At 47.7% G+C, this 18,688-nt stretch overlaps 1 protein-coding gene across 1 annotated transcript in view; it reads right to left on the bottom strand.

Annotated features, from left to right (window-relative positions):
- The window catches only part of LOC138452392 (dual specificity tyrosine-phosphorylation-regulated kinase 1B-like), a 526,499-nt gene that overhangs the window by 221,674 nt on the left and 286,137 nt on the right, over window positions 1-18,688 (bottom strand). Inside the window, exons 4-5 of the mRNA XM_069604969.1 lie at window positions 3,665-3,853; window positions 3,392-3,539 (exon numbers count right to left, since the gene is read on the bottom strand). Of these exons, the coding sequence (XP_069461070.1) occupies window positions 3,392-3,539; window positions 3,665-3,853 (337 nt within the window). The remainder of the gene's footprint in view (window positions 1-3,391; window positions 3,540-3,664; window positions 3,854-18,688) is intronic.

Genomic DNA, 18,688 nt, shown 5'->3' with positions numbered 1-18,688 from the left:
CTGGTCCCATTCATGCACTCTGAAGCCACAGGACAAGGGAGTGGAAACATCCGCCCCAAGTTTCTGCCTGCACAGACACTGGAGCCCAGGCGGGGACAACCAAGGGTTCCCGCCAAAAGCGTAACACACAGGCCTCCCTCTCGCAGAATGGTAGAAGGGCTGACAAAGAACAACCACACTAGTAACGTAATAGCGAAAAAAGAAGGGAGGCCCCAAGATGGTACTTGGGTGCACCTTATTGTGCACTACCAAGGCTATGGACATAGCCTGCGGTAGAAAAATCACACAATAGTTGTTATAACAAGTCCAGTGCCACCACCCATAACTAGGAGATTGTCTATGCGGCTAAAAAGTCAAAGGAGCAGAGAGAATGGGATACTAGATATCCCTTTGGCACTCCACATAAGGTGGTGTGTCCCATCTCTCAGACTATAAAGTTTTAAAAGAGATACCAAGTAGCCCTCTATCCTTAAGAAGTCCTGCATTACTTACCGTAAAAGCATTTGATGGTTGTATCTGCTTGGATTCACATGCTGTGCATATAGTCCGACATCCAGTGGTCACCGGAGTATTGCATCTTGTTTTTCGAAAGTCTAAAGGGGACGTCGACATAGGCGTGTCTGTAACACTATCCCTATAGTGACATGTAGTGTACCCAAAATCCCTCACGTGTCGAGGTCCCTCTGAATGCATTTTTTCTGCCATGAGGGAGCCTTATGACTAACGTGAATGAGCACAGAAAAGAGAAAGTAAAAGACGTCTATGTTCCTTCCATCCAAGTGGGGAGGAAGGGTGGGCACATGTGAATCTAAGCAGAGACCACCATCAGAAATGCTTTTACGGTAAGTAATGCATGTCTTCTGATGTTTGTTAATCTGCTTAGAATCACATGCTGTGCATAGACTAGTGAGCAGTATCGGACTTTGAGATGGGTTGTGGGAAGGAACAGTAGAGAAAAGATGTCTTAGTACTGCTTGGGAATCAGATCTAGAAGATCATCTAGACAATAGTGTTTTGTAAAGATGTGTACAGAACTCCAGGTAGCCGCTTTGCAAATGGACTCAAGGGGAACATTTGCAATTAATGCTATGGATGCCCCAGTGCCTCGATTAGAGAGTGCTCTAGGCTTGAAGGGCAGTTCTCTCTTAGCAAGAGTTTAACAGAGAATGATGCACTGACAAACCATCTAGCGATAGTGGATTTGGAAACTGCATCTTCTTCTCTTCCTGCCGCCACTGAGACAAAGAACTGATTAGTCTCTCTCAGTGGACAAGTTCTTTCCATATAAAACATGACACCCCTGCGCACGTCAAGTGTGTGCAGGCTCTTCTCCCCCAAGTTTGAAGGGTTTCGAAAAAACATTGTAGTTCTATAGATTGGTTGACATGAAACTTTGAAATTAATTTCGGAGCAAACATCGGGTGTGTGTGCAGAACCACCTTATCTTTGTGAACTGTTACAAAGGGATCCAAGATAGAGAGCGCTCGTAGTTCACTCACTCCCCTGATGGAGGTGATAGCTATTAAGAAAGCAGTCTTAAGAGTGAGATCTTTAAGGCTTGCTCTATGCATGGGCTCGAAGGGTGGGCCCATTAGCCCGGTTAACACAACGTTCAGGTCCCATCCGGGAGCTGGGTTAGATATAGGAGGGTGAATCCTTTTCACTCCCTCCATAAAAGCTTTAATAACTAGAACTTTCCACCATGACACCTTATGTTGTGACGTAGTGTAGGCGGAGAGTGCGGCTAGGTGAACTTTGATGGTATTAAAGACTAGACCTGAGTCCAGTGAGTGAGTCAGGTATAGGACAATATGAGTGGGAGAGCAGTCAACAGGGTTGATGCTCTTTGAATTACACCAGATGACAAACCGTTTCCACTTACTGAGTAGCAGTAACTAGTGTTCGGTTTCTGAGCCTACCCGAGAATGGCCGTGCATCTGCGAGGGAGTTGTAAATGTCCAAATCCTATGACCTCAGGAGCCAGGCTGCCATATTCAGGGTCTGCGGGGTGGGTGCAGCGTCTACAGGCATGGTAGTTTCACTGAAGTCTATGAACAAGAGCGCAAACTGAAACTGTCACAATAAGAGCATGCATCCCATCAGTGCTCTGGTCCCAAACACTCAAAGAAGAGTGAATGTGGATCCGCTGCTGCATACAGATGCCTGTAGAAAAAGCAGGCAACAAAGCCTTTATGTCCCAGCATAATCAGGAGGAAAAAACTACTGAGACGGCCAGGACAAGTGGAGAAAACATTGTGTGACGAACCAAGATCAATGGCAGTAAAAGCATCCAGGTGCTGCAAGCGTCTTATCTGAACTACACAGTCAAAATAGACTGAAAAGCTAAGCCCACAGGCAAAGATTGGGGAGGCAGGGTTTCTTTTTGCGCAGACGTAGGGCCCCGCACAATAAAAGGAAACCTTTTTTGTAGTGTTACGATAAACGCCCCAGTCCTGTGCCGGAGGACTAATGTCCCAAAAGTATGTAATAAAGGGGATGGACATAGGAGTAAGTAACTTATTCAAGCAAAGATCGGTAGAAAGTTGTCCTGTATAGAAGGCAACCTTTCCTGCATTATGTGCTCAAAGAAAAAGGACAACCTGCTCAGCCAGATAACTAGCACTGGGATTTCTAAGGTTATGGAAGGGAGCGGGCCAGACCATCAGTCGGCTACATGCCCGTTTTGGAGATTGCTAGGTTGGGAAATGGGATACAATGATTGATGTGCACTAACTGACTTATATCAGACCTGTCTTGTCAGAATGGGCTTGTAATGTAGGTTTGGCATGAGGAGGGAATTGTGAATCCAATGTTTGCTGAAGCGTTCGTAGGTGGCAGCTTCTACTATGTATTCTCTGAAAATCCAACATGTGCAAACACAAGAAAATTATATTTGAACTCTGAACATCAAATTTTATTGATTAGTGAATGTATTTTGGGATGTGTGAAATACTACAAGATTGTTTAATTGATTTTGAATTCAATGTTTAATATGATGGTATGAAATAGAATGGGAAGTTTATTGTTGAGACAGGAAACTAATTTGGTTTACAGTGCATCCGGTATCACACCAGAATAAAAACCAAAAAAAAAAAAAAAGAAATTCAGAATAAGGTAAAGAAGTGGGAAATGCTTGGACAGTTTCACCTACCTAACCACGTCACCAGTTAATGACCACAACACATTCCTGTAACCATATGGCAAACTAATCAAAACCATATAAAAAGTGGGACCTACACAATTTGAAGCATTGCTTATTGCTTTCCACAGCAAAACAGTCTAATCTGAACGTTTGCCGTTTAACATCTGTACAGGAAAAAAATCCAAACCAGAAATGTTTATAATGCACCAAATACTGGGTTACCTATATGATTTCCATCAATGTACTTACCTATATAATACTTCATTTCGGTGTCATGTTTGTTCATAAGCTCAAGAAGTCGCAGCTCAATTTGGGCTTGATTTAGAAAGGCTTTCTTGTTCTTGATAATTTTAATTGCCACCCATTCTTGATCATGGTGGTCATAAGCCTTAACTACCTAAAAATGAAATGTCACATTTTATAACTGGAAGGCGTTTGAGACTGGAGACTATCATAAAAAAAGTTAGTATTTGAAAAAGCATAACTTCTGTGTAATAAACTCATTTTTAACATCTAGATTACCTGTCCAAATGAACCCTTTCCAATAAGGGAGTCTATTTCATATCGGTCCATCCACTTCTCCCCATTCTTAACAATGTAGTCATAGTTGTCATCATCATATCCATCATTGTAGACCTTCCGCTCCTTCTTTGTGTTTGAGTCCTCGGGAGGAACTTGCTGAGCTCGACGCTTCTTCTTAGCATAGTATACCTGTTGGTACAAGGAAATTATTGTATTACTAAATAGCCTCGTTTGTAGTACGCATTGTAACTTTGTACACAAACTCATACATATCCATTTTGATTCCAAGGTTTACTGAAGCTTTTAACAACTCTCATATTAGACTAAAATATTTGTTAATGTAAAAATGGAACAGCAATGTTATCAATCATCACTGCATAGCTCTTTTAACACAAATGTTAGTGTGGAAATCGCATCTGCACACATTAGGGAGTGATAAAGATAAAGTTTCAAGAAATTAGACCATACAAATTATATAAATCTAGCAACAGATGGGCCACAATAAAATAATGAAGCCAATTCATGGACCAGCTGCATTCCCAGCCACACTTTAATTGCTATTGTTCAAATGAAACCCATTGTTCGGTAAGATTTTAACTTTAGTGCTAAATGAGAACCCCAGAATTTTTTGCTTGACTGGTATATTATTTTTCCCTATACCTCAGTGAGTGGGAGCCTTTTTCCACACTCTCGCTCTTATTGGGTGTAATTTTTAAGACTATCCATAGTGTGCTTTTAATTTTATCCTTTTATTGTTACACGGTTGCCCTTTGGGTTCCCCTTTTACTTTCTCTGGTTAACCTTGTGGGAACTACAGTCCCCAAGGGTAGAAAGGGCATTTCTATCAAGTCGACATTTTGTTAGGTGAAGACCAGCACACCCTAACCTTATGTGGAGTGCTGGGGAGATAGAATTGTTACAGTGCTAGTGAGAAAGAGGATACATTGTGTTACAGGGACAAGTCTACCGTTAACGGCTGGTGGCAGTGAACCTTTTTACAAGTTTAGTGCACCTTTAGCGCGGGCCATTTTCACAGCTGCAGTAAAGGCACTCAATGGGCGTCTCTTACCAAAATGGCCCAGCCCCCGCCCCACCCCCACCCCGCACATCTTGTCCCTTCTTGGTCTTTTCTCTGCCTTCCAGGGCGGGAAATTCGTTTGTGTGATTTTTATCTTCAGCAGGAGACCTCAGTCAAGCCTGCCCAGGCTCCAGTGTGTCTGCGAAGGGAGGGAGGAGGCCAACACTATGCAGCCCATTCTCTTGCAGCCTGCCTGCAAGAATCCAGTTGAAACTGGGAGGCTGGCTGTCCTGGAGAAGGACAGCCAACATGTCACCCCCACAGCGCAACCCCCCCCGCCCCCAACACCCTCCAAGTTTAAACGTTGCACATCTGATTGGCTGGGTTCCTGCACAAAAGTCAGATCGTGGAAGATTAAGAGGTAGTCAACCACTGGAACCAAATCCAAAGAGGAAGATGAATAAAAGGCCAGCTGAGATGATTTCCAGCTACCTGGGGACCATGAAAACTACGACCCCGACCCAGATGAGATCCACCAGACTCAACACCTGCATTTTGAGCCATCCCACTCTGTGCTGCAACCTTGCGGACTGCAACACCCCAATACAATGGGACATCGAGCCATTGTGCAGTGCATGGTTTTTCGAATCAAGCTAAAACATTGGTGGCATCTTGCTGGACCTCCAGACAGGCGATTCCAGTCCTTGAAGTCCCCTCACCAGAGTGCTGGACCAGATAGTGACGCAAATCCAATCAGCGATATACAGCCTTTTTCTGGCTCCTGAAAAGGGGGCCAAAACCACAGAGCCGCATATAGTGGCAAAGAAACTCTTGCCTGGAGCCTTCCATGTTGATCCTTGCTGCAAAAAAATACCCTCCAAAGTCATGTCTTCTGTCCTCATGTCAAAGGAATCCATCGGCCAGGTTTTTGGCTGCAGATCCTGTCCCCCATTGCAACTCTTCTTCCGTGCTGAGGTAATGGGTTGGCTGGGGTATTTACTTACCTTAAGCCTGTGTGATTTCTATAATGCTTTGTGGTGTTTGTGATTGGAGTCCTCTCATCCAGTTCAACGAGGCCCACTGCTGAATCCTACTAGGTTGTCTTCTCAGAAGTCATTGGAACTTTTCAACCTCTCTAAGTGTAATACTTACCTGTTTTTACAGTCTTCCTTACGAACTCTGACTTTTGCCACTTATCTGCCTTCCTGGACTGTCTGCTGGATACTAGAGACCTAGTGACCCCTCACCCCCTTCTGCCACTGAGAACACTCGTGCTCCAAGTATAATGGAAAGACATTCTAAGGATTGGGATTGGGCCGGTTGCCTACAAAACGGAACAATTGTTTCAAACGTTACTTGTAAATTAGTTGGCTGGTAACTGCCTCAGAGTGAGCAGTTACAGAAGTTCTTACTTACCTTGAATGTGTGTTGTGCCATTGTGAAAAGTATATGTAAGGTTATTTTACTAACCTGTGAATTATTGGTTGTGCCTCTTCACAAAGGTAATGTTGTTGGCTTCACTTAACAATTTTGTACAGTATATTAGTGTGCAAGTACACCAACTGGGTCTTGCTTCCCCTGGCCTGCTGTATATCATGTCTAAACCAAGTCTCCCTTGGGTTTTACCTACCTGGAATAACATGAGGCAGGCAAAGCTTAACATTGGGTTTTGCTTTTCATGGTCTGTTTTATAGAGATGCTAAAACAGTCCTGGGTTTATACCTACCTTTAAGCTGCTGATGGCTCTGTTAAAAAGTAAATGGGTTTTACTTTTGCCTGCCTTGTGTCATCCTAAAATAAGTAAGAGTTATTGCTTACCTTAGTCTGTGTCCACTGATCTGAACTGTAATTGCATTTTAAACCAAACAGCCTTAGTCACCTAGTATAACTGCTATTCTAAACAATAGTTCTAGGTTTCTACTATTCCTTGAATGAATGTTGCACTATTCAGAAAAGTATACTTGCAGGTTGGTTTACTAAGTGATTCCTTAACTGATTCACTTCACAACTGCTAGGGTCTACTACCCTTGTATTCAGAGTAACTTATGGTTTTACTACCCATAAATAGGTGTGTCCCATACTATATGTGTTTGATAAGGTCTGATTTGCCTAGAAATACTGTTAGTTTTCTAAAGGTTTATGCTTTGGTCGGTTTACCTTCAAGCATGGTGGTGTGTTTTTATATTGTCTTTATGATCCTATGATCAAGTACTCATCACCAAAATGTATCTTGGCCTAACTTATTTATAGCAAACCTTTACAATACTTCTGGTTGTTAGTGTTTCTGTTGAACCCTTGTTATACTACAAATTCTTTGTACCTTCCTGCAGTCCTTTCTCCCTCCTAAGAAAAGCCTGGCTGCTCTGTCTATGCTACCATATACTCGGGTGGTACAGCCTTATACCAAGAGTGGAGTCTTGTACTGTTTCATTAGAATGTTTTTTTACTTACTCCTTTAGTTGAACTCCAGAAAAACTGTCTCAACACCAATAAAAATGCATTAAAGTTTTACAAAAACACAGCATTGCAAGCAAACTGCTCTAGGATGCCGAGAGTTAAATGGGGTGGGGTATGTAATGAGGGGGAAGGAAAAGGAAACCTGGTAGACTATCATTTGCAGCTAGACACAGTTGCCACAATGTCTAATTTCTCAAGAAATCTTTGAAGCCACCCAAAAGGAGGAATTGCTATAGGATTTTAGTACCCATCTTCCCACCAAGTTTTTAGTTCTCTCTCCCCTGCTGACCTTCCAGTCTGCTGCACCGACTGGTTGCCTAGCTACCTTCAGTGTCACTGGGTACCAGGCTCCTCCGTGACCAGTCACCACTGCACTGCCTCCAGGCCTACCCTGCATTTAGGGGACTGTAGGCTTACAGTTACATTCCCTGTCTCCTTGCACTTACCCAAAGCCACGCTGCCCTGGCTGCACATATTCAGAGCAATGCCGCCCTGACTGCTGTTCGCCCTCCCGGGCACTCCCCCCGCCACTCCCCCGCCCCTGCGCTTTGCGTTATCGCACTTGCACGATCTAAATGGCAAGGCCTAGCAAGATCGTTTGTTTTGTCCTCCCTCTGTCTTCCCTCCATTGTCTTGTTGCGCCTAGAAACACTTGTGCACAGGCACATTATAAATGACTTGTATCATAAAAGCCTTGCTGTGCGAAGAAACAGCCTCTAAAACCTTAAGCTCTGCTAGCATTTGTCTAACCAACTTTTTTCCTTCCAAAAATATTCTTATGTGGTTTTGCAAACTAAATGTGATTACCGTATTTCTCTCATCTTAGGTGAGTGCGGTAGCACTGATAATACGATAGGCCTGTCAGTGTCAAACGCTGTAACAATTGTAACCGCAAGCAACTACAAACTAAGCAGTGGCCTTTGAAAAGTATCTTTAAGTAATCGTAGGTTTTTGGTTAATTATCCCAAGTATTTTAAATACCATCTTGTGTAAATATAAATGTATATTTACATGTACATTTATGAGTTACTTTGAATTGCACTAGGTTCAGACATCTTCCTCTTATGAGCCCTTCTGCTCTGCCACTCTACCAATGTACCATGAGTAGTACAGACTGATACTAAGGGTTGGAGATCTAAAAACCATTGTGTTAGTTCCTATAGTCCTACCTCACAGTGAACTTTAGGAAATCTTCCCTAACCCCCAGTACGGTCATACCCTGCCCCTCCCCATGCTTTTGGATCATGCCGCTGCTTCAGATGTGTCATCGCCCCTGGTGGCTTCCTCAGTCCCACAACCAATGCCTCCAGGACCCAAGTGCACTCCACCAGCTCCTAAGATCTGCCTCTCAGCCCACCAGAGGGATCTGCCTTCCTGGGATGTCCACTGTGGATGGCCTCCCTGATCCTCGCAGCACCGCTGTGGGCTGCCTAGCACTTCTCTGATCGGCGGCGTAACCTCTGCCTCCAGGGCCTGAGCGCACACCGCCTGCTCCTGTCCTTGGTCTGTCCGTCCACTGCAGCAAGCTCTCCCACTCTTACTTGGATTACCCGAGCACCAGAGCTGCAGGTGAGCCATATAACTTGAAAAAATACCCTCCTGGGCCGCTTGAGATCACAGTTTGCCCACTTTGGTAGCCCCTAATCCGACCAACGCCCCACGCTTCCAACGGCATCTGTTTTTCTTCCCCTTCCTCCTCCCGCCTCCCAGCCCGCCCGACCCCCGATTGGGCTATAGGTCCTTTTTACTAGCTTCCCCAGGGCAGCCCTCTGCCAGTGCAGCCCCTAGGGACCTAAGGAGAAGGGCAGCTCCTACAAGAGGCAGCCCCATATCGTGTCGGCATGTGTCAGCAGGGGAAGCCAGTGGCCAGCCATAGACCAGCAGCTACTAGTAAGGTAGGAGTGCCCTCAGTGGGGAGGAGAACAATTACTCTACCCTAGAAGTCCGGCCACTTAGCAATCTTACATACACCTTGACAATATTGTGTTTACTATGCTCAGACTCCACCAATAAAAGTGATTGTCATCAAATCCAGTTTTCGGAATTCTAGTGTTTTTATCTTGGACTCAAACTGCATTTTGGAACGTAGACCTCTACCACTTTACAGGTTTCTCAAATCTAGTTATTTCTGCATTTCTATTTTATCTCAGAGTCTTACTGCATTGTGAAGCCTAGCCCTCTCTCCCACTATATGGGATTCTCAAATCTAGTTATATTCCATCTTGTACACAAACTGCATTGTGAAGGTTGGGCCTCTACCTTGCAACAGTGAACTAGGTGCCATGTCACTCACAGGCCACGACAGAGCAGCACACCACTAGGCCCAACGAGACCCCCTGCAGTCATTCACTACCCCCACCATCACACAGCCTACCACACCACCTCAGCAGCGCACCAACAACCTGCACCCCTCAGTCCCTCTTTTCCCCCACTCGCACCACATCTACTCCCCTCAACCAGTCACTCTCCCCCACCTGTAGACCCTGCTCTGCGCAACTAAGAGCGTCAAGATGGAGAGACGGATTTGAGGACATCTTCCCACAGAACACCAGAGAATGCAGCGAGACACCTAATACACCAACCACACCCTAACTGCACCAGCAACCACCCCTACCCCAATGCCTCCCGCTCACACTTTCGCCACTCAACTACCCACCACCCCCCACCTCCACAGCCTTCGCGCAGCAAGAGAAGCTCTAGCCAATACTCCAACCACCCACTCTCCGCACACCCATAATGCAAGTAAAGGATGAGACCACAGGCACCTAATGCCCCCTCTAGCAACGCCCATTCTCTGACATAGATCGCAACCACTGCCACTGCAGTATAGGAGCAAAACCTCACCACTCACCCAACCCAGTCCCAGCTCTTTTCACCTCGACTCCCTGCCTCCCACTCCAACTGCTCCCTCATCTCCACACTCCACCGCCCACCTTGTCACTCCCCCCACACTCAGTCCCCACCACATCAGGCCCAGCTGTCCCCCCACACCCTACCCACAAAGGCATCCCATAAATATCTTGCACCCTCATCAACGCCGGGACAGTTTCCAAAAATAAACTCCACATATATTATCTCATCACTGAAGAAAACTCAGGCATCCTATTAATTACTAAAACTTTGTTCTCTGATGACTACGAACCCCTCACACACGAGACCTTTCTACCTGGTTACATCCTCACCGCCCGGAACAGATACGAAGGGGAGGAGGGTTTGCAATATTACACAAAGACCGATTTAAGCTAATAACCAAGGACACCAGCACCGCAGACTACAAATCCCTCCTGGTAAAACTCCAACTTGCACCCTCCACCTCACACAGCTTCCTACTCATCTACAGACCCCTCCCCGTTATAACCAAAAACTTCAGACACATTTGGTGAAGCAATGACCTCATCCTACACCCAACCCTCACCATCGTAGGGGATTGATGGGGCGTCAAACCATATGTTGCAATCTCCATGACCAGGTCACTCTCAGACAGTCTAGAACTACTCAACCTGAAACACCACACTTCCACTCAAACTCACATTAGAGGCCACACCCTCGAAGCAATATTCAGCACTGCAAACATAACTGCCCAGCCCCCACGCTCCCTGTCATGGTCCGATCACTCGGCTGCGTTTCACCATACCACTGATCAGTGTGGTCAGCGGCAAACGCCCCACACGTCCACCAACGCCCCCCTTCTACTTTCCCACTATGCAACAAGTGGTAATCACCCCAAATCTGGAACTGTCACTCTGCAATTGCCTCAACTCCCTCTTCCTCGCGGAAGGACCCCAGCAATAGATTCCTTTGACCAGTTGCTTACAAATGCCCTCACACCTCTCATCCCGTCAAAACATACCTTGCAGAGATCTGGACCAGTACTGTGGTAGTTCACCCCAACCTCAAACCATTAAAAACTCTTAAACCCTGTCTAGAACGGGCATGGAGAGCCGACCTGTCAGCCCATAACAGGACCGCCCTGGCGAGGACAACCAGAATTTACAGATCGGAAATCAGGAAATGCAAGAAATCATTCTATGGGAAAAGAATCCAAAATGCTTGCAACCCAAGCAAAAAAGACAATCATAGAATTCAAATCCCACATGCTCACACCTGTCCACTCCAAGCTTCCAAGGCTTATGAGACTCCCCCTCTCTCCACTTCTACAATGCCTCCAACAAGAGAGACACCGCCATCATCGCTAAACTAAAAATCTTACCACATCCGCCCACAGCCCTCCACGCAAATCCCCCCACAATGACAAGTCTTTGGACTCTCTCTCCCATCACACACCAAGAATTCCTCTCGCTTGTTGCAGTCAGCCACCCATCAGGCTCCCCTGAAGACCCATGCCCGCAGTCAATGCCCCAAAAAATACTAACATCCACCTGTGCAGTTAATGTTGCACGCGCAATTCTTAATTGCTCACATCAGGATCTTTCTCGGCAGCACTAAAACATCTTACATCAAAAAGTCTCGAAAAACCAACTCTTCACCCACTCCTCCCCCAAAACTACCGTCCTACCTCCAATACGGATTTCATTGCCAATGACAGCGCGGCTAACCAAAAGCTTGGCCAATTTGCAGCAGCCAACAACCTCCTAGACCCAGCGCAATCAGGTTTCAGACCACTACATTTTACTCCCATAGATAACTGACCCAGAAGGGGATGATATTACCTGCTATTAATTAATAGTCACAATCTAGCTCGTGGAAGCAAAGCTCACCTTGAGCGCAATAGTGACATCACTTATACATGTAGAACAAATCTGGGTAGTTTTGGAGGAACACTGGAAGAGGTGACTTGCAATGCATGGGATTTATAAGGAAGTAGTGTAGACTAACAAAACTATGTGAACTACACCTAACAGTATGAAAACTGTATGAATAACCCCCCCCCCCCTCCATCAATATATTTCTTTACTCTATCCCAGGAATCTTTTTGGGGCATGTATGAACAACTTGAACCAGTTTATGTTATGCCTTATATTTTGTGGCTGTTTTTGCACAATGAAACTACCATAAAACAAACATCACAAGCATCATAGTGAAGAATGTGGGATACTAATTCTATGGACATTTCATAATTACATTGGCCGAGCGCAAAGTGCAAGAGGTTTCCATTAAGTTCATTTGTTGAGTGGCATAAGGGTCTACCACATATCACTCGCCATGCAGCTGCCACGCTTCACACAAATTGCCCCAGCACAATAGGAGACAGTACACCCTTACCCTTCTTTTATAACGTACTTAATACCAGAGATTGGTTTCTAAGCGCGAGATCGGGATTCAAACCTGTGTTGCACTGCATTGTCTTGCTTCGAAGACAAACGTGTAACCCCTGAGCTACCCCCCCCCCCCCCCTCACCGACTTTTATACATTTTACACTATTTCTAATACAGGAATAGACCGTTGCACCAATGATACTTTTCATAAGTGTAGGATACAATTCTAAGGCAAGTATGAACTCTTACCAGACTTAAGAAAATCAGCAGTTCAGGGTAAGTAAGGACCCATATACTTTTCAGAGGGGCTACAAGCAACTCAAAGACGAGTATTAAATCCAAGACTGTTTTAGAAATGCACTGAAGCAGATCAGGGAAAGCAAAACCCAATAGTACACTTTAAGAGCACACAGTTATTCAAGATAGGTAGAACCTACTGGTAAGCTTTTCCACATTCAATTAAGAATAAAACAGTACCAACACTATTACTTTTAAGAAAAGAAAAACGATTTCGAAGTAAAACTCATTTTTTAAAGGAGCAACCAGCAAAGTAAAGTTAAGTATAAACTTCTGGACACAACTTATTCTATTAGAGTTACCACACTAACTTCTTTAGCAAATAAGTACTTTTCATAATTGTTATAGCTTTCAAGACATAAGCCTCACCTTTTAAAGTAGTTCCCCTAATCTATAGCATGAGTTTTCTCAGTGGCAGAAGTGACCCAGTAGTCTAGGAGCCAGCTGTAGTCAGGTCAGGATAGGGTTGCTGCAGGAAAGTCAGCGCTCCAGAGGATCTTTTCAGAAGAGTACCTTTTCCCTTTAAAGTCAGGGACTTCGCAGAAAGCTGCCTATAGGCGTCCCAGCATTAGGCCTGGGCGAATAGTATGGGCAAACCCCCAAACACTCCAATCACCCACTCAGCCTCACACAATTCACACAACTTCAGTTAACAGTTACCCAAGCAAACAGTACTTCAGCTGACAAGAGCATGGAGAAGGTCATTTTCTTGAAGCACTAGCATAGGATCCGGTCCTTGGATTCTTGGTCTGGAAATGGACACTGAAGGGAAACTCAGCAGCAGTCGACAAGAGAGGCTTCCAACAAAGGATTCTCCAAGGCTTCCAACGTCTGATGATTTGGCTCCTTCTATAGATACCCAATGAACATGAATATTGCTGGTCGGATTTTCTTCACTCTCTCGGTCCTGCACTCTGGTAAGGGGACGTCAGATTCGCATCTCGTCTCGTCTCAGGAGGGCCAGCAGGAGCCCAATTTTTCGGCAGGAATCGGATGACCATGCACCTCACACTGGCTCTAGGTCCCTGGGTATAGGTGGTTTGCAGCCCAGAAAGGTTGAAGCTCGTCGACAGAGGGCTAATTGTTGTTCTCCAGCATGGGTCTGGCATGGATTCACATGCTCGTGAATATTCTGTCGTCAGGCTGTGAATCCTCGGTGAAGAAAAAAATCAGTTTGTTTCCTTTCTGAACTATCTTTCTCCTAACAACCAATCACTTGGCTCTGGGTCATTCTGCCCCCAGCCAATGACTGCCCTCTACCTAAGCCCCTCCTCTGGCAGCTATCTTCAGATTTGGTAGTACATAAAGTGGTAGTAGGACCAAGAGAAGGGACGCAGAGGGGTAGGCAGGAGGGTTGGCATGTGAATCCATGCCAGACCCATACTGGAGAACAACAGTTACAGGTAAGTAACTTGTTCCTTCTCCAGCATGGCGTCTAGCATGGATTCACATGCTCATGAATAAAGAATACATAGCAGTACACAAATGCACAACCACAGGAGGTGGCAAGACTCAACATAAGCATCAAGCGAACAGGTTGCGCAGCACTGCTTGGTCAACTCTGGCCTCCTCCCTGGAACCCAAGTCGACGCAGTAGAATTGTGAATGTGTGCGTCAACCTCCAGGTCGCAGCCCGGCAGATCTCCAGCAGGGGCACATCAGACAGGAAAGCTGTTGTTGCAGCGATCGCTCTGGTAGAGTGGGCTCTCGGACGGACATGCAGCGGTCAGTTTGCCAACCAGTGACAGTGGGCGATACAGCTGGAGAGCCACTTGGAAGTGGAAGCCTTGGACAGGGCCTTCCCATGGTTCACAGGACCAAAGTTCACAAAGAGCGGAGAGGTTTTCCGGAAACACTGTGCGGGTCACATAAAACTTCAGCACTCTATCCACATTCAGCAAAAAGTCCTTTCAGCCGGCAACAAAGGCGTCGGAAAAAACACAGGTAACACAAAGGGCTCGTTTAGATTAAAGTCCGACAGCACCTTTGACATGAAGGAGGGGTGCGTCCACAGCACCACCCTCGTCTCGTGGAAAGTCAAGTAAGGTGGTTTACAGGCGAGGGCCTGGATCTCCCCCACTCTTCAAGCGGAAGTGATAGCCATGAGAAAAGCAGTTTTCCACAACAAAAACTTGAGTGGTGCAGAATGCATAGGGTCAAACGGAGGTCCCATAAACCTAGTAAGCACCACATTGAGCTCCCACGCTAGGGCCGGAGACTTCACAAGCAGGAACAAGCGGAATAGTCCGTTAACCAATTGGTGCGACCACAAGGATGGTCGTCCTGGGGATCTGGTGTGGCGGGAGATAGCTGCCAGATGAACCCTGGAGGCGTGAGCCAGCCCGATGTGTCCGTAGCATCTCAAAGTAGACTAGGCTCTAGCCTTGGCGAGAAAACTTCCTTGCAGTCCACCGGCAGATCGTAGCCACTGAATTCTAATGCTCCAGGAGCCAGGCCTTCAGTTTCAGAGACCCTGGATCATGGTGAAGAATGGCACCTCCTTCCCTGGCGAGAAGATGCACGACCACTGGCGGCTTGACTGGTGGAGACGCTAACATACTTAGAAGGTAATGGTACCAGATCTGCCTCGGCCTGGCCGGTGCGATAAGGATCATTTGGCACCAGTGTTTGAGTTGACTGATGACTCGAAGTAACAACAAAGGGTACACATACATAAAGAGGCCTGTTTGGAGAGCGCTGGGGACCTGGTACCCCCCCTGGTTTCCTGATGTAAAACATTGTGGTGTTATGGTCTGTGAAGACCCCCACCACCTTGCCCTTGAGGGACGGTAGGAACGATTTGAGGGCCCAAAACACAGCTGTTGCTCCAGAACATTAATGTGCAACGTCTTTTCCTCCTGCAGCCACAGGCCTCTGGCGTAAAGACGCCTGGTGTGGGCTCCCCATCCCTCCAGGGAGGCATCAGTCATTATCGTCTCCTGATGTGGTGGGTCCTGGAAATCGGCACCTCCGGTCAGACGACAGCACACATCACACCATCTTATCGCCTGATGGAATTCCTCATCGAGAGCGATCCTGGTCCTGGAAGATTCCGGACACGACTCCAACGGGCATCAAGGAACTCCTGCAGTGGCTGCATCCGTAGCTTGCAGAGTCGGATGAGATAAATGCATGACAACATGCTGAGCAGAGACTTGATGGCCCTCACTGTGGCGATCTTCAGAGTGAGCAGCCATTGCACCTTGCCCGGATGGCCGCCACTCTCTCCCCTGACGGGGACGCCAGGCATGACACTGTTGAGCCTGGATCCCAAGAACAGCGCGTCCTGCAAATGAGTCAACCAGGACTTTGCATAATTCACAGAGAACCCCAGATCCGTCAGTAGGCGGACATTCCTCGCCATGTGGTCAACAGCGATGCTCCTTGAGCTGGCCCGGATGAACCAGTCATCCAAGTAAGGGTAGGCAGTCGCAAATGTGCCACCACCAGCGCCAGGCACTTGAAGACCCTTGGCGCTGAATTCAAAGGGAAGGGCCTTGAATTGGCAATGCTGCCCCTGAATGAGGAAGTGCACAAACTAGCAGTGTCCCCTATAATGGGATGTGGAAGTACGCATCCCCCAGGTCCAACAATGAGAGAAAGTCTCCCTCTATTAGCTGTTCGAGCAAGTGTTGAAGAGTGACCATTCAGAACTTCTGGGACTTGGATTTGTTTAGTCGGCGGAGGTCGAGAATGGGCATCCAGCCCCCGTCTTTTCTCCGGAGGAAGTACCTTGACTACACTCTGAGCCGCTTTGGGACGAGCTCCATCGCCCCTTTCTTTAGCATGGCCCGAACCTCCAGCAGCAGCTAGTGATGCGGTTTTCCTGACAGGCCACCGGCAGTATTTGGGGACACTTCCGTTGAAACTCCAGGGTGTGTTCGTGGGCGAGAGCATCCAGCACACAATGGTCGGTGGAGATGGTCTTCCACAACGCTGACAAAGTTCACCAGCCGGCCTCCCACCGGGGTGCACGGGTGGGGGCCCAACGTCATGGCCGGTTCATTCTTGCTTGGACGTCAACAAGCTGTCTTGGGGTCCCTGGCAACGATGACGTCCTCCTTCGAAAGCCTTGGAACGGCCCCTGTTGGTCTGCCTCGATCGCCTGTAGAGACTCATCTACAGCCTTCCCGAAAAGATTGTCTCCGTCAAAGGGCATGTCCAAAACCCTTGTCTGGCCATCCTGTTGAAGGTTGGTGACCTTGAGCCAGCCACGACAACTAAGGCAAACGCTGTTGCCCATTTAGCGTAACCGCACATTGGCGATGTCCGTGGCCACCGTTCTGGCGTGGTCCAACGCCACCTCGCCTTCTTGCAGAATCTCCAATGCCTCTGACCTCTCGTCATCGGGGAGGAAGTCCAGAAGGGGAACAAGCTTGAACCACATCTCCCAATCAATAGCGTTGGCAGTCTTGGTCATCGCTGCAGAGTAGATAACACGTCGTCCCATAACATCTAACTTCTTCCCCTCGCTGTCCGGAGGGGTGGACGATGCAGACGATCAAGCGCCCGACGACTACTTGGCCGCCGCAGAGTCCGGTGACCATTAGGCCCGCAAGCACTTGGGCACAGAGTCTGGCACCCTGTATTTCTTCTCTAGGCAGTCCCTCTTCGCCGGTGCCGTAGAAGGGTTCTTCATGAGAGACAGGCCTTTACCCCAAATGTCATCCAAGAGTGGGACTAAAGGATGGTCTCTTTGCCTCGTGGCACTGGTATAAGAAGCCCTCCTTCCCCTCTAGCGCAAGCTGGAAGAGCTCAGAAGCTCTGGAGATCATGAAACAAGCCTATCTCGTCCAGCGGGGAGGATCTGGGTGCCGGTGACAGGAGGTCCTCCATCCCACTATCGTCATCGTGTCAGGATCCGTCTCATCCATCAGGCGGCAAAAGGAGGCAGTGGGTGCCTCTTCTTGGCCGGCGGTTCCCCCGTTGCCAGATGGTCGGCCGTCACCGGAGCCGCGGGTGGGGCAGTCGGCGTAACAAGCATCCTCATCAGTATCTCGGATACCAGTGTATGTAGCATAGAGAGAATGTCCACAGAGAGGTCTCTAGGGGGCAGCTGAGGTGGAATAGGAAGCTGGGGTGCAGAAGAGAGGCAAGGCCGACGTCGAGCTGATGCTCTCTGTTGCCTTCCTCAGCAGCCTCTTCGTCGTAGGGCCTAACCCCGACATTTCCCTTGTTGCCCAAGGTAGACAAGCTCCCCCTCAGAGGATAGCTCTGTGCCCTGGAGGACCTCCTCCCCCGCCCACCCTTTCTTCGCGTCCAGAGGGGAAGGTTTTGGGGAGATAACCCGCATCTTCTCCAGGGTCATCTCAATGGGTTGGAATTAAGATTCCTTCCTGGCAGGGAGGGACACTCTTGCCTGCAGGTCTGCTTCCGCGGCCTTCGAACGGGACGCCACCACCACCACCTCGATGGAAGGCAGAGCCTTCATCGGGTGTACTTGGGCCTTCATAGTCAGTACCGGTCCCTTGTCCTGCTTGGCCTTCTCCTTGGGGGGTGGGTCGGAGCCTTGGCCGCCCTTAGCCTTCTCGGTCTAAGGCAGGCTGGCTTTTGACTTCTCCTTGGCCGTCTCCGGGCTACCTTAATTGCCCGGATGGTCAGATTTCCTCTTGGACGAATATTCTGAGCGTTGGCTGGTGACCGAAGTTGCTGGAGATGTTGGATGCGCCATGGCTGCTGAGAAGCCCGCTGCAATGGCGCTCTCGGTGGCAGTGGACTAGCAGTGCTTGGCCTTTTGTTGGAACCCGCAGGCAGGGCACGCTCAAAAAACATAGAAGCCCGTTCAGCTTCCCTGGATCCGGGAGAGGCACACTCCTGGGACCCAACAAGTGCAGAGACCCTGGTCTGCAGCCACTCATTCAGCCGCTTACGCCGATCCTTCAACGCGCGTGTCGAGAATTCACAGCAAAATGCACAATCATCCTCCTTGTGCATCGGGTACAGGCATTGGAATGTTCGTCGTTCGAGAAGAATTATAAGTTACTCACTTAGTAATCTTTCCTCCATACTGCATGGGCGTCCCTTCCAAGAGAAGA

This window comes from Ambystoma mexicanum, chromosome 1p, assembly GCF_040938575.1.
Source record: "Ambystoma mexicanum isolate Mex_15411 chromosome 1p, UKY_AmexF1_1, whole genome shotgun sequence".
Taxonomy (NCBI): Eukaryota; Metazoa; Chordata; class Amphibia; order Caudata; family Ambystomatidae; genus Ambystoma; species Ambystoma mexicanum.
The sequence above is the reverse complement of the archived record's forward strand: the minus strand, read 5'-3'. Positions and strand labels throughout refer to the sequence as shown.